Source organism: Cherax quadricarinatus, chromosome 80, assembly GCF_038502225.1.
Source record: "Cherax quadricarinatus isolate ZL_2023a chromosome 80, ASM3850222v1, whole genome shotgun sequence".
In the NCBI taxonomy this organism is placed as follows: Eukaryota; Metazoa; Arthropoda; class Malacostraca; order Decapoda; family Parastacidae; genus Cherax; species Cherax quadricarinatus.
Genome location: NC_091371.1, coordinates 16,530,260 through 16,557,309, shown reverse-complemented (window position 1 = coordinate 16,557,309; position 27,050 = coordinate 16,530,260). Strand labels below are relative to the sequence as shown.

At 39.9% G+C, this 27,050-nt stretch overlaps 1 protein-coding gene across 6 annotated transcripts in view; it reads left to right on the top strand.

Annotated features, from left to right (window-relative positions):
- Positions 1-27,050, top strand: part of LOC128702380 (enoyl-CoA delta isomerase 2) — a 47,322-nt gene that overhangs the window by 8,303 nt on the left and 11,969 nt on the right. For all 6 annotated transcript variants that reach the window (XM_070102185.1, XM_070102188.1, XM_070102189.1 and 3 more), the window contains exons 2-5: positions 1,444-1,578; positions 8,011-8,097; positions 16,974-17,101; positions 26,374-26,472. In XM_070102185.1, coding sequence (XP_069958286.1) covers positions 1,567-1,578; positions 8,011-8,097; positions 16,974-17,101; positions 26,374-26,472 — 326 coding nt within the window. In that variant the 5' untranslated portion in view covers positions 1,444-1,566. The remainder of the gene's footprint in view (positions 1-1,443; positions 1,579-8,010; positions 8,098-16,973; positions 17,102-26,373; positions 26,473-27,050) is intronic.

Below are 27,050 nucleotides of genomic sequence, written 5' to 3'. Positions count from 1 at the left end.
AAGAGCTGCAAGACCTTCAACTGGAACAGCAACAGACCGCAGCTGAGGAAATTGCTTCGGAGGAGGAGGAAGAGAGAGGGAAGAATGTGCCTTCTTCAGTGATTAAGGAGATGTATGCAAAGTGGAGTGAGTTGCAAAGTTTTGTGGAGAAATATCACCCTAACAAAGCTGTTGCAAGCCGTATCTGCAACATGTTCAAAGACATTGACTTGTCCCTTTTTAGGCAAATCTTAGAGATGCCAGAAACAGACCTCTCTGGACAGATTTTTTGTGCGACAGGGGTACAGTGACTCTCAAGCTGGTCCTACTGCCAGTAAAAGACAAAGAAGGGCAGTAACCCTGGATAGGGCCTTGATACCTGAAGTCCTTATGGAAGGGGATTTCCCTTCCAAACAATAACCTCTCCTCCCTCTCCCCTCCTCACCGTCTTCCATACGCCAACAAGAATCTTCAATAATGGTATAAGTGATGTTAAATGTTCATTTATCCATTTCATTAGTCATTTAATTTTATTTCTCAATGTTTTCTGTATGTAAAACTGTAGTTATTCTCTATAAAATGTATTTTTTGTTAATATTTTTGGGCATCTGGAACAGATTAATTGGAGTTACATTACAGTGGTACCTCGAGTTTCAGACAGCTCCCAACTTGAACAATTATGTAAGTGTATTTTTGTAAATGCTTTTGTAAGTGTATTTTTGGGGGTCTGAAACTTGCTAATCTAATTTACGTTATTCCTTATGGGTACAGATTCGTTCTGTATCAGCACTTGAACAGCCATCTGGAACGAATTAAGTTCGTAACTCAAGGTACCACTGTATTTCTTATGGGAAATATTGCTTCAGTTTTTGTACGATTCAGTTTTCATCACACCTTTTAGAACGGATTAGTTACGAAACTGAGGTTTCACTGTATAAGGCATCTCCCTTATGAAGATAGACTTCAAGTCTTGAATCTTTACCCTGGAGAGACGTAGAATGAGGGGAGATATAATCGAAGTGTATAAGTGGATGATGGGCATAAACAGAAGTGACATTAATAAAATACTGAGGGTATCAAACCAGGTGAGAACCAGAAATAACGGATTTAAGTTAGATAAATTTAGGTTTAGAAAGGACAAAGGTAAGTACGTACTGTACTGGTTTTTGAACAGAGTTGTGGATGCATGGAACAATCTCCCGAGTAGGGTGATTGAGACTAGGACCTCAGATAGCTTTGAAAAGAGATTGGACAAATATATGAGTGAGAGGGACTGAGTTTGATTGGTGTCATGGGTCATGGGAGTAAATTCTTGGGTAGCTTTGGGTAGTGGTGGTTTTGATAAGGACCTGCCTTGTATAGGCCACTAGGCCTTCTGCAGTGTTCCTCCATTCTTATGTTCATATATTGAGTAATGGTAAAAAAAAAAAAAGTTGAACTAAAGCATACAATACTATTTTCCAGAAAAGACTTAGTTTTCAGAGTTGAAGACTAGTTTTTGTTGACCCATATTGAACCTTATTTGGTACATGCTGTTTCCCAACACCATTGAGTCTGCATTGAAGTTAACTACTGCCAGAATCAACGATGATTCATCAGGTATGATATCTTTTAGAATAATAATAAAAAATAATAAATAAATGCCAAATTAGAATAATAAAAAATAATAAATGCCAAATTAGGTACAAATTTCATTGTTGCAAAAATTACACAGAACATTACAAAATTAACCTGTAAACGGTCCAAGCAGATCTACATTCACATGTGTAGTGCTACAAAAATAGATCTACGTTATTTTTACATATTTTCAAATATAACAAAAAAAAAAGGTAGATCAAAGTTTGTTTACACATTTTCAAATGTAAAAAACAAAAAGAAGATCTACTATTTTTACATACTTTCAAATGTTGAAAAAACGTATATATACGTTTGGACCGTTTACGGATTAATATACTGTACAGTACAGCCTCTCCTCACTTAATGATGGAGTTCTGTTCCTTAGGTTAATAATCAAAACTGTAATTTTTATCTACTAAACTTACTAAAGCCATATAACATGAATTAATAGAATATTCAGTTTTCTTGTAATCATTGTAACTCGCCTAATGACCATATGTACAGTTATTACACCGATATTGCCTTATTAATCTTAAATTAATCTTAAGTTTGCCCGAAATGCTCTGCATATAAAGGGGCTTTTGGCACGTACACCAAATTGTTATACTGTACTCCTTTGTACAAATGTGTATCATGCTAAAATAAAAATTATTATTATACCTGGAGTTTACCTGGAGAGAGTTCCGGGGGTCAACGCCCCCGTGGCCCGGTCTGTGACCAGGCTTCCTGGTGGATCGGAGCCTGATCAACCAGGCTGTTGCTGCTGGCTGCACGCAAACCAACGTACGAGCCACAGCCCGGCTGGTCAGGAACCGACTTTAGGTGCTTGTCCAGTGCCAGCTTGAAGACTGCCAGGGGTCTGTTGGTAATCCCCCTTATGTATGCTGGGAGGCAGTTGAACAGTTTCAGGCCCCTGACACTTATTGTATGGTCTCTTAACGTGCTAGTGACACCCCTGCTTTTCATTGGAGGGATGTTGCATCGTCTGCCAAGTCTTTTGCTTTCGTAGTGAGTGATTTTCGTGTGCAAGTTCGGTACTAGTCCCTCTAGGATTTTCCAGGTGTATATAATCATGTATCTCTCCCGCCTGCGTTCCAGGGAATACAGGTTTAGGAACCTCAAGCGCTCCCAGTAATTAAGGTGTTTTATCTCTGTTATGCGCGCCGTGAAGGTTCTCTGTACATTTTCTAGGTCAGCAATTTCACCTGCCTTGAAAGGTGCTGTTAGTGTGCAGCAATATTCCAGCCTAGATTAAACAAGTGACCTGAAGAGTGTCAACATGTGCTTGGCCTCCCTAGTTTTGAAGGTTCTCATTATCCATCCTTTCATTTTTCTAGCAGATGCGATTGATACAATGTTATGGTCCTTGAAGGTGAGATCCTCCGACATGATCACTCCCAGGTCTTTGACATTGGTGTTTCGCTCTATTTTGTGGCCAGAATTTGTTTTGTACTCTGATGAAGATTTAATTTCCTCGTGTTTACCATATCTGAGTAATTGAAATTTCTCATCGTTGAACTTCATATTGTTTTCTGCAGCCCACTGAAAGATTTGGTTGATGTCTGCCTGGAGCCTTGCAGTGTCTGCAATGGAAGACACTGTCATGCAGATTCGGGTGTCATCTGCAAAGGAAGACACGGTGCTGTGGCTGACATCCTTGTCTATGTCGGATATGAGGATGAGGAACAAGATGGGAGCGAGTACTGTGCCTTGTGGAACAGAGCTTTTCACCGTAGCTGCCTCGGACTTTACTCTGTTGACGACTACTCTCTGTGTTCTGTTAGTGAGGAAATTATAGATCCATCGACCGACTTTTCCTGTTATTCCTTTAGCACGCATTTTGTGCGCTATTACGCCATGGTCACACTTGTCAAAGGCTTTTGCAAAGTCTGTATATATTACATCTGCATTCTTTTTGTCTTCTAGTGCATTTAGGACCTTGTCGTAGTGATCCAATAGTTGAGACAGACAGGAGCGACCTGTTCTAAACCCATGTTGCCCTGGGTTGTGTAACTGATGGGTTTCTAGATGGGTGGTGATCTTGCTTCTTAGGACCCTTTCAAAGATTTTTATGATATGGGATGTTAGTGTTATTGGTCTGTAGTTCTTTGCTGTTGCTTTACTGCCCCCTTTGTGGAGTGGGGCTATGTCTGTTGTTTTTAGTAACTGTGGGACGACCCCCGTGTCCATGCTCCCTCTCCATAGGATGGAAAAGGCTCGTGATAGGGGCTTCTTGCAGTTCTTGATGAACACGGAGTTCCATGAGTCTGGCCCTGGGGCAGAGTGCATGGGCATGTCATTTATCGCCTGTTCGAAGTCATTTGGCGTCAGGATAACATCGGATAGGCTTGTGTTAATCAAATTTTGTGGCTCTCATAAAAAATTCATTTTGATCTTCAACTCTCAGTCTGGTTAGCGGCTTGCTAAAAACTGAGTCATATTGGGACTTGAGTAGCTCACTCATTTCCTTGCTGTCATCTGTGTAGGACCCATCTTGTTTAAGTAGGGGCCCAATACTGGACGTTGTTCTCGACTTTGATTTGGCATAGGAGAAGAAATACTTTGGGTTTCTTTCGATTTCATTTATGGCTTTTAGTTCTTCCCGCGATTCCTGACTCCTATAAGATTCCTTTAGCTTAAGTTCGATGCTTGCTATTTCTCTGACCAGTGTCTCCCTACGCATTTCAGATATATTGACCTCTTTTAGCCGCTCTGTTATTCTTTTCCATCGCCTGTAAAGGGAGCGCCTGTCTCTTTCTATTTTACATCTACTCCTCCTTTTTCTTAGAGGAATAAGCCTTGTGCATACATCGAGTGCCACCAAGTTAATCTGTTCTAGGCATAAGTTGGGGTCTGTGTTGCTTAGTATATCTTCCCAGCTTATATTGGTTAGGACTTGGTTTACTTGGTCCCACTTTATGTTTTTGTTATTGAAGTTGAATTTGGTGAATGCTCCCTCGTGACTAGTCTCATTATGTCGGTCTGGGGTTCCACTCATACATGTCTGAACCTCAATTATGTTATGATCTGAGTATATTGTTTTTGATATGGTGACATTTCTTATCAGATCATCGTTGTTAGTGAAGATGAGGTCTAGTGTATTCTCCAGTCTAGTAGGCTCTATTATTTGCTGGTTTAAATTGAATTTTGTGCAGAGATTTAAAAGCTCGTGTGAGTGTGAGTTTTCATCAGAGCTGCCTCCTGGTGTTATTACTGCAACAATATTATTTGCTATATTCCTTTATTTTAGGTGCCTTAAGTTGAAATCCCCCAGGAGCAAGATGTTGGGTGCAGGAGCTGGAAGACTTTCCAGACAGTGGTCAGTTTTTAACAGCTGTTCCTGGAATTGCTGGGATGTTGCATCCGGAGGCTTGTGGACTACCACAATGACTAGGTTTTGGTTCTCGACCTTTACTGCTAAAACTTCCACTACATCATTTGAGGCATTAAGCAGTTCTGTGCAAACAAGTGACTCTGCAATGTACAGGCCAGCCCCCCCCTTTGCCTGTTCACTCTGTCACATCTGTATAGGTTGTAACCTGGGATCCATATTTTGTTGTCCAAGTGATCCTTTATGTGGGTCTCAGTGAAAGCCGCGAACATTGCCTTTGCCTCTGCAAGCAGTCCACGGATGAAAGGTATTTTGTTGTTTGTTGCTGGCTTTAGACCCTGTATATTTGCAAATAAGAATGTCATCGGACTGGTGGTATTGTTGGTACTGGGGGGGGATTTTTTTTCCGGCATTAGTATCTGTATCTGTTGGTTTGGAGTGGAGGCCATCGACTGTGGTTCCACTCCAGGAATGGCTGGATTTGGCGTACGATTTCTGCCATTTCCTGCCAGTTTTTTTTCCTTCCTGGCACTAAAAAACCTCTCCCTCTTGAGTGGCTGTGGCTACCCAGGTTTTCCCATTGCCTGGATGTTTTGTATCTTTTTGTCCCCTTTAGATGGTGTGCCTGGCAATTTAAGTTATAGCACAGTCTTTCCTGTACTGAAGAGGTACACAGTTCAGGGTGAAAAAGCTTACAGGAAGGGAGTTTGCATTTTCCTGTTGTCATATGGGCATGGCATTTTCTAGGGTGGTCATAGTTGCACGTCCCGTCTGTTTTTCCAGATTTCCCATGCCTGCAGATACCAAGTGCATAGCATGTGCACAGGCTTGGTTTCAGTTTGCCTTGGGTTTCTGTGACTGTATTCCCTGTTGGTGCATGTTTCCCTGTCTTATTCCTATCCTCCCTAGCACCAACAATGGAGCTCCCACCAGTTGTTTTTGGTAATATATCCTCACTATTGTTAGTGGAGTCCTCTTGTTTGCTATTTCCTGTGGTATTTCTAGTTTGCAATATTGGTTTTATCTTATCTTTGACTGCACTTGTTTCCCTACTACGGCTCCTGTCCCCTATGAGGTCATTTATATGTATTCCTTCCTGCGTATAATTCCCGACTACCTGGACAAAATCTCCAGCTTCACCATTACTGTCTCCCAGGACAGCACCTCCAGCTTCACCATTACTGTCTCCCAGGACAGCACCTCCAGCTTCACCATTACTGTCTCCCAGGACAGCACTATCAGCCCCACATTTACTGACTACCAGGACATCACCTCCAGCCTTACAGTTTCTGACTACATGGCCAGTATCAAGGGCAGTACCATTCAGCCCAGACTTTTTATGTTCCCATCTGTTGTAGAAAGCTTCCAGGTTTTCTATGAAAGCAGCTTTGATGTTATTCTCTTTTAATACCCTTGTGATTTTAGTCCACAGATTTATCTCATTTGGGCATACCCAAAAACACTTCCCTGTTTTAATACTGCTTGTAGATAGTTCTTGGATATCTGCACAAGACCATGTTTTTAAACGAATTCACCACTAAGTGAGGAGCATACTATAATGGTAGTGGGTTTGTGTCAACCATCTTTGATATTGTTTTAATGTCACCTTTGCACCATATATAACATTTCTGGTATACATGTATAGTGGAACCTCGGTACGCAACCTTAATTCATTCCAGAGGGCTGTTCAAGTGCCGCTCTTTTTGAGTATTGAACAGCCAACCAATCTTCTGTTTGGTTGGCTGTTATCACTAATCTTCGTAGGCCCCATGGTGATTTATTTATACAAATAATACAAAAGAAACACCAAAAAAAAAAAAAAAAATGCCAAGAAACACGAAATAGTTTACAGCGAAGTTCTGGTAGGTCGTATTTGTTTGGTAGAGTCCTAAGCTTTGTGCAAGTAGGGAGCTGGTCGTATACCGAGGTTCCACTGTATTTTTAAATGTTTATACAGTAGTTTACTGTAGTATAATGTAATAAACAGAATAGAGGAAATCAGCTCTAATATACATTATTTAGGTATGCATACTGGTCAGAGAGCCCGTTGTAAGCCTGAGTACTCATAAACAAGTACATACGTCGCTAAGTGAGGAGAGGCTGTATTTCATTAATTTTTTGTATTAACATATTGGCTGTTTCCCAACAAGGCAGGGTGACCTTAAAAAGAAGAGACCCTTTCATCATCATTCACTCCATCACTGTCTTGCCAGAGGTTCCACTGTAATTGCATGGGTAAGAGGCCAAGGGCAGTATACTTGGTCAAGTTAAGGAGAGGAGAAAAAGTATATCACGTTTCCATTCCCCAAATCCTTTACCCTCACTGCCAGTCGTCCCAACCTTAACCCTCAATCTTTCCTACCCACCAACCAGTAACATGCTATCTAGAGAGCTGGGGTGGTAAACGGAGAGTAATCTGAAGTGTGATGTCAGCAATTCAGTGAATGATAGTGAATGAGTTTCCTTCTGGCCACCTTGTGTTCGTGGAGATAAAAAATATACAGTATGTTGTTATTTCTCATTTTCTTTTTTAGATAGTATACTGTGCTGTATATAAGCACAGTATATAATTTGTTATTAATTTGACAAGATAGTTACAACATGGGATGATTTGAAGGTTTATAAATCTGTAGTGGAGGGAAGGCAGGGTAGGGGTCACCCTAGAAAAGGATGGAGGGAGTAGGTAAAGGAGGTTTTTGTATGCAAGGGGCTTGGACATCCAGCAGGCATGTGTGTGTTTTTGTGTTTGATTTTGTATGTTTGTGTGTTCATTAGGAGTGATTGGAAGCAAGTGGTTTTTATAACTTGGTGTGCTGTTGGAGTGTGAGCAAGGTAGCATATATGAAGGGATTCAAGGAAACCTGTTAGCCGGACTAAAGTTCTGGAGGTGGGACGTACAGTACCTGCACTAAAAAAGAAGGGTTGTTATATTTGCAGTTTGGGAGCATCTGGAATGTAGTATTGGCACACCTCTGGCAAAACAGTGATAGAGTGAGTGATGGTGAAAGTATTTCTTTCTTGTTGGGTCACCCTACCTTGGTGTATTAAAAAAATAAAACATTGACCAATATATTATTTTACAGGAGCCTGAGTTGGTAGAGACAATAAAAGACAAAGTTCGCATTCTTAGACTGAACCGTCCAAAGAAGAAAAATGCCATAAATGCATATGTAAGTGACTCCATTTATTTTTAATTGTTAGTTTATTAGGACTGCCATTGGATAAAAGAAGTGAATAATTTATTTTCTGGTATATTCAGTATTTACTTAACATATATTGATGTGCCACATGGAGGTCTTGATCCAAAAAATAGGACCTATTTTTCCCTTCCTTGGATCGAACCTTATTGCCTTCCATTCCCTAAGTGTTGTATGACCCTATGGTTTTAGTGTTTCCCCTAAATATTACAGGTACAACATAAATTTTCTGGATCTTTGGTTCCAAAGCCTTTCCAGATTACTGATTTTTCTGCCTTTAGAGAGTGCAGTATTCCTTGGTCTTGGGGTTGAATAAGTGACGTACAGTTTGGTGGTAAATACATACACTGCCGCGGGAATTTCAAGGTCCTGCTTGTAAATTTGTATGGTTCTGGACCATCAGTGTCTGGAAAATCGATGTAATATACAGTTTGTGTTCGGATGTTGTCCCACTATTTCGATTACATCATTTCAGAACTAGTATATTATGCGCATAATAGTGTTAGCATTTACTAGAAGCCCTAGCAATAAGATTCATTACTTGCAATTTATTCATGTGTTATATACTTGTGTATTTGAATTTTTTCCTTCAGGGATGTGTGCATTAAGTGAATTGTATGAGGAAATTTTTTTGTGCATGTCAGCCCGTTTTGCATTTCCTCAGTGACATGTTAGATTACTATAGTGATACTGCAAGTGAGGTTAAATTATGGTGATACTGCAAGTGAAGTTAGATTATGGTGATACTGCAAGTGAAGTTAGATTATGGTGATACTGCAAGTGAAGGAATTCATAGGAAATAGTTAATGGAATGAAAATATTCTAAATTTGTTCCTCAGAATACAAACTAAACCCATCACCCTTTTTTTAAAAGTCCATGTCTTATTTCTATATTTTCTTAGGAGCTAATTAACTCAGTATTGCCATTTCTGAAAACCAGACGTAATTACTGTCAGAAGACACACACACTAATTATTTCCCTGCATGTTTGACCCCTAGTATATTTGCTCCCACTTTTACACTACTAGAATAATAGTTACAGCTGGTTTATTGTACTTTGTGATAGCATTCTCTAGTAGACTGTCTAATCATCATGCTGATACTGTATACAGGTCTCCCTCAACATTCACGTTTTCAACTTTCACGGGCTTCACACATTCGCGAATTCCCAACCGCCAAATTCCCAGCCACCAAATTCCCAGCTGCCAAATCATATTTAAGTTTCCCGCCACCTGCGAGTCCCTACTACCCTCCCTCCGACCCCCGCAACTGGCAGCCAGCCCTCCCACCACTCAGTGTGGTGAGTGTTTTGTTTGTTCATTATTTGCTATTAAACTACAGTATAAATAATGTAAACCCATTCATGACTGCATATTGGAATGGCTATTGGGACAGGTATTAGACGGTGACATCATGTGTTTACTCTTGAACACAGCAAAGAATTAAACATTTCTGCTACAGCTAATAATAACATTAGTAATAATAATAATAATAATAATAATAATAATAATAATAATAAATATGATATAATTGAAGAAGGAAATTGTACAAAAATACGAGGGAGTGGTTGACACATCGTCAGTGTGACTTTGTTTATGCTGGAGTGAACATTGGTCTCCCTGCTCTTCCAAACATTTCACAATAATTCATTGTGTTTGGTGCTTGTAGATTGAGTGTGACTGGGGTGGTAGAGGCAGTGATTGAGGCAATGGTATTTAATAACATACATGTTAATAATAATACATGTTATTAATAATATGTACTATTATTATTTATAACATATATGTTATTAAATACATACATGTTAATAATAATACATGTTATTAATAATAACATGTACTATTATTATTTATAACATATATGTTATTAAATACCACTGCCTCAACTGCTGAATTATTGTGAAATGTTTGGAAGAGCAGGGAGACTAATGTTCACTCCAGCATAAACAAAGTCACACTGACGATGTGTCAACCACTCCCTCGTATTTTTGTACAATTTCCTTCTTCAATTATATCGTATTTATTATTATTATTATTATTATTATTATTATTATTATTATTATTATTACTATTGTTATTATTAGCAATAGCAGAAATGTTCGATTCTTTGCTGTGTTAAAGAGTAAACACATGATGTCACCGTCTAATACCTTTCCTAATAGCCATTCCAATATGCAGTCATGAATGGGTTTACATTATTTATTCTGTAGTTTAATAGCAAATAATGAACAAAGAAAACACTCACCACACTGAGTGGTGGGAGGGCTGGCTGCCAGTTGCGGGGGTCGGAGGGAGGGTAGTAGGGACTCGCCGTGGTGGAGGCAGTGTTAACCCTATCAGGGTCCGTCCCGTAGATCAACGGCTTTACGTTGAGTGTCCAAACCGTAGATCTACGCCAAAATTCTAGCGCCGTCAAATTTAGCGCGAAAACGCTCATAGGCCTACATGTGAGAGAACGGGTCTGCGTGGTGGGTGTGCGCCATAAACAAAAAATCTAGGCGCCCGCATAGCATTGTGGGAACGCCGGCTCAGTTACCCTTGTTCACCATGCCTCGTCGCAAGTCAGCTCTCACTCCCCGGAAAATTGGGACTCTCCTCTTCCTATCTGATAGTTCTGACACTGATGGAAGTGGAAATGAAGACGAATTCTACGGCTTTGATCAGTTAGTGACCGAAAAGAATGACCAGGATATCGATAATAGTGCAGAAAACCCTGACGATCCTCAACCTTCTACCTCTGGTGTGGGCACTCGTGACTCACGGTCGGTTGTTCCTCATCGCAAGAGAAAACTAATATTTTCGCGTGGCCAGGCCTCTGACTTCAGTAATGATGATGATAGTGACGTGGACTGTGATTTTATTGCGCTCGACGATCAATCGAGTAGTGATAGTGAGGAATCATATTCACCAGTGAAGCGTCGGTATGTTCGCCGCCGCATGCGCTCGGGTAGTGTACCCTATGCTGTGCCCAGGGGACGGAGTACATCCCGGAGTACATCCCGGAGTACATCCCGTGGCCCAACACCAGTTTTAGGTAGTGATAGTGAGGATGATGTGGCTACACTTGGCATGGATAGACCACAGGCATCAGTGGATGGTGTTAGTGGTGATGGTAGTGGCACCGCCATGCGTGACTCACCAGGCCACGCTGGGACCCACGCTGCTGACTCGTCAGTTCAAGGACAAAGCGGAGCGCCAGCCACCAGCCCACCACAACCACAACCACCCGCACAACCAGCCTATGATGTCCAGTATCCACCAGCAAACCGTATGTGGGATTGGCAGCAAAATCCCAATTTTGTTCCCAAGCCTCACCACTTTGATGATTCTCAAAGTGGAATTCTACCTACTTGTCCCCTTGGAACCACGGCCAATGAACTGGAATTCTTTGAATTATTCTTTGACCAGCCATTGATGGAAATTATTGTCAGGGAAAGTAATAAGTATTTTGAGTACACCATGGCAAATACGATCTTATCACCACAGTCAAGACTACACAGGTGGAAAGAGACGACTGTTGCAGAAATGTATTTGCTTTTTGCAACAATAATGCTTATGCCTCACGTCTATAAGCATAATATAAAAGCATACTGGTCCACAGATCGGCTAATTTCTACCCCGGTCTTCAGTGAAATCATACCAGTGAACAGGTTTATCTTACTCTTACGTATGTTGCACTTCTCTGACAAAACCAGGCCTGACAGAAGTGACAGGTTATACAAGATTAGAAATGTTTTCATGTATCTCAAACAAAAGTTCAGCATATACTTTTATCCATTCAAGAATCTTGTAATTGACGAGTCTTTGATTTTGTTCAAAGGTAGACTGTCATTCAAGCAGTATATACCGAGCAAGAGGAAACGCTTTGGTATAAAACTGTTTGTACTCTGTGATTGTGACAGTGGCCTGGTGTTGGATATTGTTGTATACACGGGTAGTAAAACATTGAAAGATACCAAGATGTTATTGGGTATCTCAGGTGACGTAGTGAGAAACATGATGGCACCTTATCTTGGTAAGGGGCATACATTATATACCGATAACTGGTACACAAGCCCATTACTCAGTGATTTCATGCGAGTGAACAAGACAGATGTGTGTGGCACAGTGCGTTCTAATCGTAAACATATGCCCAGGCTCAACGCAGGTGCTCGTGGTGATGACGTGCAGGTGTTTACTGCCAATGACATCATGGCATTACGGTGGCATGACAAACGAGATGTCACATTGTTGACAACCATTCACCGTAATGAAATGCAAGACAGTGGCAAAGTTGATCGAGTGACTAATGAACGTATTCGAAAACCAGTGACAGTGATTGATTATACACAAAACATGCGCTTGGTTGACAAATGTGACATGCAGATTGGTTTTGTTGACTGTGTTCGTAAGAGTTACAAGTGGTACATGAAACTTTTCTTCCATCTCATGGACATTTCAATGCTCAATGCATATAATATGTACCAAATAAAGACTGGCAACAGACCACCGTATGGTGAATTTTGTTTGTCTGTTGTCAGACAACTCATAATGAAGTACCAGGTAACAACACCTGCTATACAACACGGTCCTCGAATTCCTCAGGATATACCCAAGCGTTTGAGGAGGGAAGGTGATCATTTCATAATACAACTTCCTTCAACTCAGAAGAAATTTGCTCAGAAGAGATGCATCGTCTGTGCACAAACAAAAAGACGGCAACAAAGACGCAAAGACACTCGGTTTATGTGTGAGGAATGTAAGGTGCCTCTGTGCATGGTGCCTTGTTTCAAGGAGTTCCACAAGCTCCAGCAGTTCTAAAACCATGTCCAGTGATTGTAAATATGTAAATATATGATAGAACATTAGTATTATACAAGATTTGTGCATGTTTATTGTAATAAACAACAGTGGTAAACAATAATATGATAATAACTTTAGTGCGGTTATTGTGTTCAATACAGTGAGTTTATATATATACATTATATACAGTATTGGTCTCTCAGGCCCCAAATGTTAGTAGGAATAGAAAAAAATTGGAAAAGAAAAGAAAAAACAACAAAAACCGCAAAATAATGTAATGCGCGTATGTGGAATTCGTCGATGTTGCCGCCACCACATCATTTTCGACAAACTTCTTGGCACTGTATCTCGGTAAGTACTGATCAGAATTTTTTTTTTTGTCTTATTACCTTCACAAAAATATGCTCTTTAATTCTGTAAGAAAAAATAATTTTTTTTTTTTTTTTTTTTAAAAATTTCTTGGACACTGGAGCACCACTTCAGATTTTGGCCTTGGACCCTGAAGGGGTTAAAAGCAGTATTGTAATATACAGTGGACCCCCGCATAACGATTACCTCCGAATGCGACCAATTATGTAAGTGTATTTATGTAAGTGCGTTTGTACGTGTATGTTTGGGGGTCTGAAATGGACTAATCTACTTCACAATATTTCTTATGGGAACAAATTCGGTCAGTACTGGCACCTGAATATACTTCTGGAGTGAAAAAATATCGTTAACCGGGGGTCCACTGTATTTCCCTACAATATATTGGGGCACCAAACATTCACGGTTTTTCAACATTCGCGAGGCTCTTGATCCCCTAACCCTCGCGAATGTTGAGGGAAACCTGTATTAACCCTTTGACTCTTTATGCCGTATAAATACGTCTTACGCGCCAATGTTTCTGACGTATTTATACACACAAATTCTAGCGGCTTCAAATCAAGCGGGAAAGGCCTGGTAGGCCTACATGAGAGAGAATGGGTCTCAGTGGTCGGTGTGCACCCTGTGAAAAAAATCTGGGACCCAGCGGTGCATTGTGGGAACGCCATCTTGTTAGTCCATTTTCACCATGCCTCTTGGTAAGAAGTTTTTCACTCCTCGGCGGATTGGAGGTCTTTTGTTCCCAAGTGATAGCTCTAACAGCGATGAAAATGTCAGTGACAGTGAATTCCAGGGTTTTGAAGTGAGTGTTATCGGAAAAAGTGCCCAGGATAACGTAATTAGTGATGAAAACCCAAATGACCCACAACCTTCCACCTCTGGTGCTGGGCCGGCTTGTTCACGTTCACGTTCGCCTGTACCAGGACAAAAGAGGAAACTATTTGGTCGTGTACAACACCCAGATGTTAGCAGTGAATGTGATAGTGATAGTGATTTCAAGGTCATTGAAAGCAGTTCTAGTGACAGTGAGGGTGAATATTCCCCAGTGAAGCGGCAGTATGTACGACGTAGCATGCGGTCTGGTAGTGTTTCATATGTTGTTCCAAGGGGAAGGAGAAACTCGGGGAGCACATCCCGTGGCCCTACACCACGACCTGATAGTGAAGATGACGATATTGTTACGATGGGTATGAATGATGTGAGTGAGGGAGCAGGCAGTGGTGGTGATAGCGATGGTGGCACGGCCCATGTGGCACCATCAGCGGGCCACGCTACTACCCATGCTGCTGACTCGGCACAACATCCAGCCTCACCCGACCCCACACTCCCACAACCTGCACAACCACAACCTGCACAACCACAACCATGGTACAATATCCAGAACCCACCAGCAGACCGCATCTGGGATTGGCAGGACGATGACGAGTTTGTTCCGAGTCCCCATGACTTTGATGAAACACAAAGTGGAATAAAGCCATCATGTCCACTTGGGAACAATGCTAGTGAACTGGACTGCTTTGAGTTATTCTTCGATGAACCCCTGATGGACATCATTGTCAGGGAAACAAACACATACTATGATTACACCATGGCAAATACAATTCTCTCACCAAAGTCATGGCTACACCAGTAGAAGGAGACAACTGTGGCAGAGATGTACCTGTTTTTTGCCACAATAATGCTTATGCCACATGTGTATAAGCACACTGTCACCACATACTGGGCAACAGAACGCCTGATTTCAACTCCAGGTTTTAGTGACATTATAGGTGTCAATCGTTTCCTGATACTGTTACGTATGTTACACTTTTCAGACAAAACCAGGCCTGACAGAACCTACAGGTTATATAAGATCAGAAATGTGTTTATGTACCTGAAACAAAAGTGCTGCATGTATTTTTATCCCTTCAGGAAGCTTGTTATTGATGAGTCCTTGATTTTATTCAAAGGAAGACTCTCATTCAAGCAATATATACCAAGCAAAAGGAAATGCTTTGGTATAAAGTTATTTGTACTGTGTGATTGCAGAAGTGGTCTAGTTTTGGATATCATTGTGTACACTGGCAGCAATACTTTGAGAGATACCATGAAGTTATTGGGTATCTCTGGTGATGTGGTTCGAACAATGATGGAACCATATCTTGGTAAGGGACATATGTTATTTACTGATAACTGGTACACAAGCCCCTTACTCAGTGATTTCTTGCGAGTGAACTTGACAGACGTGTGTGGCACAGTGCGTGGTAATCGTAAACATATGCCAAGGTTCGACGCTGGCACTTGCAGAGGTGAGGTGCAAGCCTTTGCTGCCAATGACATCATGGCATTTTGGTGGCATGACGAACGTGATGTCACATTGTTGACATCAGTTCACCGAAACGAAATGGCACACAGTGGCAGGCACAACAGAAAGACCAATGAACCCATTCTAAAGCCTGCAGCTGTCATGGACTACAACCTCAATATGTGCTTAGTGGACAAATGTGACATGCAGATTGGGTTTGCAGATTGTGTACGCAAGAGTTAAAAGTGGTATATAAAACTTTTTTTCCATCTTGTTGATATCTCTATGCTAAATGCTTATAAGATATACAAGTTCAAGACCAACAAAACACCAAAATATGGTGAATTTTGTTTGTCAGTAATCAGACAAATAATCGCAAAGTACCAAGGAGCAACACCTGCAATAGACCAGCGCCCACGAAATTACCAACACACGTCATCTCGTTTCAGGCCTGGTGATCACTACCCCATGCAACTGCCTCCTACTACTGCCAAGAAAAATGCTCAGAAGAGGTGTTATGTATGTACACATACCACAAAACGCCCACAAACATGCAGACACTCGTTTTATGTGTGAGGAGTGTCAAGTGCCCCTCTGCATATACCCATGTTTCAAAGAGTTCCACAAGCTGCAGCAGTTCTAGGAACGTGTTCAGTGACTGTACATATGTATATATATTATGGAACAATAGTAATAAACATTGTTTTGTATTGTTTGTTTGTGTAAACAAAGTGTATACACAAACTAATAGTGATAAAGTTTGTTCTGTTATTGTGTTGTAAACAATGAGTGTATATTTGAACAATGCACCTTTCATTGGTCTCACAGGCCACATAAGTTACTTGGAAAAGAAAAATATTGAAAAATGCAAGAAACTTTTGAATTAGAGTAAATATAAGAATACCGGGTGGGCGGCAGTCGCCGCTGTTGCCGTACGCACGTCACTTTCTGCAAACTTTGCGGCTCTATATCTCGGTAAGTACTGATGGCAAAATTTTTTTTTAGGCTTAAAACACCCAGAAAAATATTCCTAACATTTTCATAAGAAAAAATAATTTTTTTTTTCGAATATTTTGCGACATAGAATGACAGTTTCAGAAAGGGGCCTGCGACAGTCAAAGGGTTAAATGACTACTCGTTTTGGGAACTGAACATGTATGGTGTGAACATATGATGTATGTTAAATAAACTATTAGTTGGTATGGTGGTTTAGTTTGGCTTGGTTAGTTGTAGAGTATATAAGTTAATCTTGGAAAGAACTTTTTAGGCATACATTAGAAACTGTCCAGCTTTTCAAGTCATTGTGATAGCCAGTGTAGAGAACTTTTACTCTTAAGATTAAAACAAAATTGTTGTACTGTGTTTAAAAGATAAGGCTACATTTAGAATGTGAAAAATGAGTGCCTACTTTCTTACAGCTTTATACAAGAATATGTCAAGCATTGGAAGAGGCTGCCACTGATCCTAACACAGTTATTGTGGTTGTGACTGGCACAGCTGATTATTTCACCTCAGGGAATGACTTAAGTGGTATTCAGGATTTAGGGTAAGAATAAAATTGCATATACACTATAGTGCTATACATATGAAGGATTTCAGGAAAACTAGCTAACTGAATTTGTAAATAATTGATTATGGTGTTATATGGAAGATTACAGGTACTTTTTGCTACTTCTACTTACACTTAGGTCACACTACACATACATGTACATGTTTATTTATACACATTCATCTGAGTTTTCTTTGATTTTATTTTAATAGTTCTTGGTCTTATTACTTTTCCTTTTATATGCATGGGGAAGTGGAATAAGAATCTTTCCTCAGTAAGCCATGCGTGCTGTAAAAGTCAACTAAAATGCCGGGAACAATGGGCTAGTAACCCCTTTTCCTGTAATAATTACTAAAAAGAATAATAATAAGAAAATTGTCAAAGTGGGAAGTCTGAATGTGCATGGATGTTGTGCAGATGATAAGAAAGAGATGATTGTGGATGTTATGAATGAGAAAAAGCTGGATGTCCTGGTTTTAAGAGAAACAAAGCTGAAGGGGGTGGGAGAGTTTCAATGGAGAAGAATGAATGGGATTAGGTCAGGGGTTTCAAATAGAGTTAGAGCTAAAGGAGTAGCAATAACGCTGAAGGATAAGTTATGGCAGGAAAAGAGGGACTATAAATGTATTAATTCAAGGATTATGTGGAGTAAAATAAAAGTTGGATGTGAAAAGTGGGTTATAGTAAGCGTATATGCACCTGGAGAAGAGAGAAGTGTAGAGGAGAGAGAGAGAAATTTTGGGAAATGTTAAGTGAATGCATGGGGAGTTTTGAACCAAGTGTGAGAGTAATGGTGGTTGGGAATTTCAATGCTAAAGTGTGCAAAAATGTTGTGGAGGGAGTAGTAGGTAAATTTGGGGTGCCAGGGGTAAATGAAAATGGGGAGCCTTTAATTGAACTATGTGTAGAAAGAGGTTTGGTATTAAGTAATACATATTTTATGAAGAAGAGGATAAATAAATATACAAAGTATGATATAGCACGTAATGAAAGTAGTTTGTTATATTATGTATTGGTGGATAAAAGGTTGATGAGTAGGCTCCAGGATGTACACGTTTATAGAGGGGCAACTGATATATCAGATCATTATTTAGGAAAATGGCAACAACAAGCAAGAGGGAGGTGAAAGTGTATAAACTAAGGGAGGAGGTAGTCCGGGTGAGATATAAGCTACTATTGGCAGAAAGGTGGGCTGGTGCAAGTATGAGTAGTGGGGGGGTTGAAGAGGGTTGGAATAGTTAATTTTAAAAATGCAGTATTAGAATGTGGGGCAGAAGTTTGTGGTTATAGGAGGGTGGGTGCAGGAGGAAAGAGGAGTAATTGGTGGAATGATGAAGTAAAGGGTGTGATAAAAGAGAAAAAGTTAGCTTATGAGAGGTTTCTACAAAGCAGAAGTGTTAAAAGAAGAGTTGAGTATATGGACAGTAAAAGAAAGGTGAAGAGAGTGGTGAGAGAGTGCAAAAGGAGAGCAGATGATAGAGTGGGAGAGGCACTGTCAAGAAATTGTAATGAAAATAAGAAAAAAATTTGTGGAGTGAGTTAAACAAGTTAAGAAAGCCTAGAGAACGAATGGATTTGTCAGTTAAAAACAGAGAAGGGGAGTTAGTAGATGGGGAGATGGAACTTTTAAATGTCGACGAAGAAAGGGAAGCGGTAATTTCATGCACTGGCCAGGGAAGTATACCATCTTTTAGGAGTGAAGAAGAACAGGATGTGAGTGTGGGGGAGGTGCGTGAGGCATTACGTAGAATGAAAGTGGGTAAAGCAGCTAGAACTGGCGGATCATGACAGAAATGTTAAAAGCAGGGGGGGATATAGTGTTGGAGTGGTTGGTATTTTTGTTTAATAAATGTATGAAAGAGGGGAGGGTACCTAGGGATTGGCGGAGAGCATGTATAGTCCCTTTATATAAAGGGAAGGGGGACAAAAGAGATTGTAAAAATTATAGAGGAATTAGTTTACTGAGTATACCAGGAAAAGTGTATGGTAGGGTTATAATTGAAAGAATTAGAGGTAAGACAGAATGTAGGATTGCGAATGAGCAAGGAGGTTTCAGAGTGGGTAGGGGATGTGTAGATCAAGTGTTTACATTGAAGCATATATATGAACAGTATTTAGATAAAGGTAGGGAAGTTTTTATTGCATTTATGGATTTAGAAAAGGCATATGATAGAGTGGATAGGGGAGCAATGTGGCAGAAGTTGCAAGTATATGGAATAGGTGGTAAGTTACTAAATGCTGTAAAGAGATTTTATGAGGATAGTGAGGCTCAGGTTAGGGTGTGTAGAAGAGAGGGAGACTACTTCCCAGTAAAAGTAGGTCTTAGACAGGGATGTGTAATGTCACCATGGTTGTTTAATATATTTATAGATGGGGTTGTAAAAGAACTAAATGCTAGGGTGTTCAGGAGAGGGGTGGGATTAAATTATGGGGAATTAAATACAAAATGGGAATTGACACAGTTGCTTTTTGCTGATGATACTGTGCTTAAGGGAGATTCTAAAGAAAAATTGCAAAGGTTAGTGGATGAGTTTGGGAGTGTGTGTGTGTGAAGGTAGAAAGTTGAAAGTGAACATAGAAAAGAGTAAGGTGATGAGGGTATCAAATGATTTACATAAAGAAAAATTGGATACTAAATTTGGGAGGAGGAGTATGGAAGAAGTGAATGTTTTCAGATACTTGGGAGTTGACGTGTCGGCGAATGGATTTATGAAGGATGAGGTTAATCATAGAATTGATGAGGGAAAAAAGGTGAGTGGTGCGTTGAGGTATATGTGGAGACAAAAAACGTTATCTATGGAGGCAAAGAAGGGAATGTATGAAAGTATAGTAGTACCAACACTCTTATATGGGTGTGAAGCTTGGGTTGTGAATGCAGCAGCGAGGAGGTGGTTGGAGGCAGTGGAGATGTCCTGTCTAAGGGCAATGTGTGGTGTAAATATTATGCAGAAAATTCAGAGTGTGGAAATTAGGAGAAGGTGTGGAGGTAATAAAAGTATTAGTCAGAGGGCTGAAGAGGGGTTGAGGTGGTTTGGTCATTTAGAGAGAATGGATCAAAGTAGAATGACATGGAGAGCGTATAAATCTGTATGGGAAGGAAGGCGGGGTAGGGGTCATCCTCGAAAAGGTTGGAAGGAAGGGGTAAGGGAGGTTTTGTGGGCGAGGGGCTTGGACTTCCAGCAGGCGTGCATGAGCATGTTCGATAGTGAATGGAGACGAATGGTATTTGGGACCTGACGATCTGTTGGAGTGTGAGCAGGGTAATATTTAGTGAAGGGATTCAGGGAAACTGGTTATTTTTATATAGCCAGACTTGTGTCCTGGAAATGGGAAGTACAGTGCCTGCACTCTAAAGGAGGGGTTCAGGATATTAGCAGTTTGGAGGGATGTGATGTGTATCTTTATACGTATATGCTTCTAAACTGTTGTGTTCTGAGCACCTCTGCAAAAACAGTGATTATGTGTGAGGTGAAAGTGTTGAATGATGATGAAAGTATTTTCTTTTTGGGGATTTTCTTTCTTTTTGGGTCACCCTGCCTCGGTGGGAGACAGCCGACGTTAAAAAAAAAAAATTATGAGGACCTAGATTACCTAGGGAGTGGGAGATAATCAGGTGTGATCCAAGGAAGAGTATCTAATTCCTTGGATCAAGAACCCTTCAGCATCAAAACACTTCTTTTGAGGGAAATACCCATTCTGTAGTGTACAAGCTACAGTGCTTGCACACTGAAGAATGGGTAGGGGTGTTGCTATTCAAATAGTCATTCAAGATGTGATGTCTATACATTACTATTGAAATCATAATGACATGATTGCAAACAAACCTAGAGTGTTGGTCTGGAGTTTTATAACTGGCCGCGGGTTCTATTCCTACCTGTGGTATGGTTTATGTCTATACATTACTGGGAAGACAGCTAGAGAATGAGCAATGATTGTATTTTGTTTTTTTGAATTGTCCTTCCTTGGTTGGAAGACGATGCGTTGCAAAAAAAAAAAAAAAAAAAAAAAAGAGAGACTTTATATGCTATGCAGAAGTCCCTATAAATTCACGGGGTCATTACTATTAAATGTTTTTACTGATTAGCAAACCAGGCCTAGCTCATTTATGAGGAGGGGGACCTTAATGCTGGTAAAGGACTTTTCAAATATGGTATTGAAGCTACTCTTTTCTTGGATCAGATCTCATTACCTCTGTTCCTCACTGTATGATATTTGAGTTTATCACTGCCCCATGAATATAATAAATTACTTGTAGATCTGTCTGTCTGCCTGCTGAGTCTAGGGATAAGTAAACAAAAATAGAACTTTATCTCTCCATTTCCCCATCCATCGCAAAGCCAAAAACCAAAGGGCAAAAGTGACTAATGCACTAATTGTCCCAGGGCAGGTGGTGCTTCTGGGAGTAGCTACAATACCACAAGGGTACATGCCTTCCAGTGCCTGTTTGACCTTAGGCATATACACCATGTCAATACAAAATTGTCAGGCCAAGTGCCACTTGTCTGACTACCCAAACTTGCAATTCATGGGAGCCCTTGATCCATAAAGTGCACTACAAACCCAAATGCACAAACTACAAATATATGAGAAGACCAGCAGTCAACCCACCAGCATCTCCAGGGTTAGGTGCAACCTCCAGGTGAGCCAAAATGAGGCTCTGTGCACAGTAACAGTGCTTAGTGAGTCTGTTGATGTAACCACTCTGGTGTGGCATAAAGTACTGATGAATACCATAGTCCTTCCCTGTGTAAGAAAAAATGTCTCCTTTCTGGGGATGAGGGATGGGGAGGAAACTAAGAGAGAAATAATGGAGGGAGAGGCATTTGTTGCTTATGATTAAAGTATGGGGTACTTTTATTTCTTCTGTACTAGGGCTGTCTTCAAAACCTTACTGCAGTTACAGTATTTAGGTATTGACAAATTTAGGTTAATTGCTGTAAGTTTTCATTCGAACATTTTACCTTTATTGTGAAACATACTGGGATAGGAGACCGGGGATGCCTCCTTTGATCAGCCAAATGTAATCAAATCATATTTAATTTATTAACAAAGTTGGTCAAAGTAACAAGTACAATCTAAGGCAAAATCTTGAGGGTTCTGGAGGAGGGTAATAATGCTTGCACCCTGAAGGAGGGATGGGGATGTTGCAGCTTAGAGGGTCATTTGAAATGTGATTTCTTCACACTTCTAGCAAACCAGCTATTGAATAATGTTGGTTTATGCATTTCCTTTATTTTTGGGAAGAATGGGAGGCCTTGGTGGAAGATGACCAGTCTGGTAATAAAAATCACTGCACTTACGCTAATTAATGCCTTATAATTTGTTAATAGTTGAACTTTCTTCTGCTATAGATTGCAAAAGAAGTAGCTTTGTAGTGCATGACATACAGGAGAGCCCCGCTTTACAGCATTTTGCCAATGCAGCGGTTTCATTTATACCCATTCTTCATTTATTCAACCTTCATACAATAAATATACGTATTCATACTCACTGTGAGCTAAAGACAAAAATATTTTAAGGCAAGTAATGTGTATAGTGTATATGCATTTTTTTTTTAGGTCCAACTTTATTGCTCACTTAATGTATGATATTGTAAACATGTTATCAGACTTTTATGTGCATTTGAAAAAAAAAAAAAAGAAAGGCTGTTTTGCTTTACAACAGTAGCAGAACCTAATCTACTATATAAGTGGGGCTGCCTGTAGTCAGATTTTTGTGATTATTTGTAAGGTTATCTCTTGATAACGTTTATTTATACACACTCATCTGAGTTTTCTTTGATTTTATCTTAATAGTTCTTGGTCTTATTACTTTTCCTTTTATATCCATGGGGAAGTGGAATAAGAATCTTTCCTCCGTAAGCCATGCGTGTTGTAAAAGTCAACTAAAATGCCGGGAACAATGGGCTAGTAACCCCTTTTCCTGTAAAGATTACTAAAAAGAATAAGAAAAAGAAAATTGTCAAAGTGGGAAGTCTGAATGTGCATGGATGTTGTGCAAATGATAAGAAAGAGATGATTATGGATGTTATGAATGAGAAGAAACTGGATGTCCTGGCTTTAAGTGAAACAAAGCTGAAGGGGGTGGGAGAGTTTCAATGGAGAGGAATAAATGGGATTAGGTCAGGGGTTTCAAATAGAGTTAGAGCTAAAGAAGGAGTAGCAATAATGTTGAAGGATAAGCTATGGCAGGAAAAGAGGGACTACAAATGTATAAATTCAAGGATTATGTGGAGTAAAATAAAGATTGGATGTGAAAAGTGGGTTATAGTAAGCGTGTATGCACCTGGAGAAGAGAGAAGTGTAGAGGAGAGAGAGATTCTGGGAAATGTTGAGTGAATGCGTGGGGAGTTTTGAATGAAGTGTGAGAGTAATGGTGGTTGGGGATTTCAATGCTAAAGTGGGTAAAAATGTTATGGAGGGAGTAGTAGGTAAATTTGGGGTGCCAGGGGTAAATGTAAATGGGGAGCCTTTAATTGAGCTATGTGTAGAAAGAAATTTGGTAATAAGTAATACATATTTTATGAAAAAGAGGATAAATAAATATACAAGGTATGATGTAGCATGTAATGAAAGTAGTTCGTTAGATTATGTATTGGTGGATAAAAGGTTGATGAGTAGGCTCCAGGATGTACATGTTTATAGAGGGGCAACTGATATATTGGATCATTATTTAGTTGTAGCTACAGTTAGAGTAAGAGGTAGATGGGAAAAGAGGAAGGTGGCAACAACAAGTAAGAGGGAGGTGAAAGTGTATAAACTAAGGGAGGAGGAAGTTCGGGCGAGATATAAGCGACTATTGGCAGAAAGGTGGGCTAGTGCAAAGATGAGTAGTGGGGGGGGGGTTGAAGAGGGTTGTGATATTTTTAGAAATGCAGTATTAGAATGTGGGGCAGAAGTTTGTCGTTATAGGAGGGTGGGGGCAGGAGGAAAGAGGAGTGATTGGTGGAATGATGAAGTAAAGGGTGTGATAAAAGAGAAAAAGGTAGCTTACGAGAGGTTTTTACAAAGCAGAAGTGTTATAAGAAGAGCAGAGTATATGGAGAGTAAAAGAAAGGTGAAGAGAGTGGTGAGAGAGTGCAAAAGGAGAGCAGATGAAAGAGTGGGAGAGGCACTGTCAAGAAATTTTAATGAAAATAAGAAAAATTTTTGGAGTTAAACAAGTTAAGAAAGCCTAGGGAAAGTATGGATTTGTCCATTAAAAACAGAGTAGGGGAGTTAGTAGATGGGGAGAGGGAGGTATTAGGTAGATGGCAAGAATATTTTGAGGAACTTTTAAATGTTGAGGAAGAAAGGGAGGTGGTAATTTCATGCACTGGCCAGGGAGGTATACCATCTTTTAGGAGTGAAGAAGAGCAGAATGTAAGTGTGGTGGAGGTACGTGAGGCATTACGTAGAATGAAAGGGGGTAAAGCAGCTGGAACTGATGGGATCATGACAGAAATGTTAAAAACAGGGGGGGATATAGTGTTGGAGTGGTTGGTACTTTTGTTTAATAAATGTATGAAAGAGGGGAAGGTACCTAGGGATTGGCGGAGAGCATGTATAGTCCCTTTATATAAAGGGAAAGGGGACAAAAGAGAGGAATAAGTTTACTGAGTATACCAGGAAAAGTATACGGTAGGGTTATAATTGAAAGAATTAGAGGTAAGACAGAATGTAGGATTGCGGATGAGCAAGGAGGCTTCAGAGTGGGTAGGGGATGTGTAAATCAAGTGTTTACATTGAAGCATATATGTGAACAGTATTTAGATAAAGGTAGGGAAGTTTTTATTGCATTTATGGATTTAGAAAAGGCATATGATAGAGTGGATAGAGGAGCAATGTGGCAGATGTTGCAAGTATATGGAAGAGGTGGTAAGTTACTAAATGCTGTAAAAAGCTTTTATGAGGATAGTGAGGCTCAGGTTAGGGTGTGTAGAAGAGAGGGAGAATACTTCCCGGTAAAAGTAGGTCTTAGACAGGGATGTGTAATGTCACCATGGTTGTTTAATATATTTATAGATGGGGTTGTAAAAGAAGTAAATGCTAGGGTGGTCAGGAGAGGGGTGGGATTAAATTATGGGGAATCAAATTCAAAATGGGAATTGACACAGTTACTTTTTGCTGATGATACTGTGCTTATGGGAGATTCTAAAGAAAAATTGCAAAGGTTAGTGGATGAGTTTGAGAATGTGTGTAAAGGTAGAAAGTTGAAAGTGAACATAGAAAAGAGTAAGGTGATGAGGGTATCAAATGATTTAGATAAAGAAAAATTGGATATCAAATTGGGGAGGAGGAGTATGGAAGAAGTGAATGTTTTCAGATACTTGGGAGTTGACGTGTCGGCGGATGGATTTATGAAGGATGAGGTTAATCATAGAATTGATGAGGGAAAAAAGGTGAGTGGTGCGTTGAGGTATATGTGGAGTCAAAAAACGTTATCTATGGAGGCAAAGAAGGGAATGTATGAAAGTATAGTAGTACCAACACTCTTATATGGATGTGAAGCTTGGGTGGTAAATGCAGCAGCGAGGAGACGGTTGGAGGCAGTGGAGATGTCCTGTCTAAGGGCAATGTGTGGTGAAAATATTATGCAGAAAATTCGGAGAGTGGAAATTAGGAAAAGGTGTGTAGTTAATAAAAGCATTAGTCAGAGGGCAGAAGAGGGGTTGTTGAGGTGGTTTGGTCATTTAGAGAGAATGGATCAAAGTAGAATGACATGGAAAGCATATAAATCTATAGGAGAAGGAAAGAGGGGTAGGGGTCGTCCTCGAAAGGGTTGGAAAGAGGGGGTAAAGGAGGTTTTGTGGGCGAGGGGTTTGGACTTCCAGCAAGCGTGCATGAGCGTGTTAGATAGGAGTGAATGGAGATGAATGATACTTGGGACCTGACGATCTGTTGGAGCGTGAGCAGGGTAATATTTAGTGAAGGGATTCAGGGAAACCAGTTATTTTCATATAGTCGGACTTGAGTCCTGGAAATGGGAAGTACAATGCCTGCACTTTAAAGGAGGGGTTTGGGATATTGGCAGTTTGGAGGGATATGTTGTGTATCTTTATACGTATATGCTTCTAAACTGTTGTATTGTGAGCACCTCTGCAAAAGCAGTGATAATGTGTGAGTGTTGTGAAAGTGTTGAATGATGATGAAAGTATTTTCTTTTTGGGGATTTTCTTTCTTTTTTGGGTCACCCTGCCTCGGTGGGAGACAACCGACTTGTTGAAAAAAAAAAAAAAAAAAATCTCTTGAACCATTTTCAGATCTTAATTTTAGAATCATACATTTCAGAGGAAAGTCATCAACTGGGATACCAAAGAAGAGTGATAACAGAAATGATGAAACCCCACTGAAGACACTAATTGCCCCTGATATCAACAGATTCCACAAGTAAATATATTGTTATTTTCTGCTGGTCAAATAATTGTTGTGATAATAACTGTATTATCATGTACTATATAGGTCATAAAGTAAACTTTCAACATAATAGACTAATAGGGGAGGATTGTCCGAGTTTGTTAAATTGGAATAATGTTAAGTAGCCAAAAAGTGCATTAAGTACTGTACTCTGTTATACTTAATTAGTACTGTACACACAATTTACAGATGTACAGCAATAATCATTGAAAATAAAGAAGCTAAAATTACAATTTTCCTAGCGTATTTTACCCATATCAAAAGTCTATTCTATCGAGGTGTTACATCTAAGGTTTTCTTCAATTTCTACGTGAACTGTTTTCTTTCACTGCCATAAAGAGACTTGGAGACGGTCCATTTATAGCATTGTAATACTTCTATTTCTAGTAGTTGTTTGCAAGCCACAAAAAGGTTATTCAACTAACTTTTTCTTTTATTTCATCTGTGTATTATAACATATCGTTGATTCATGCATTCCAACATCTCATCCTATTTTAGAGTTGCTTTCACCATGTGCATATCACTTGATTACATCAGTTTTTTATTTTTAA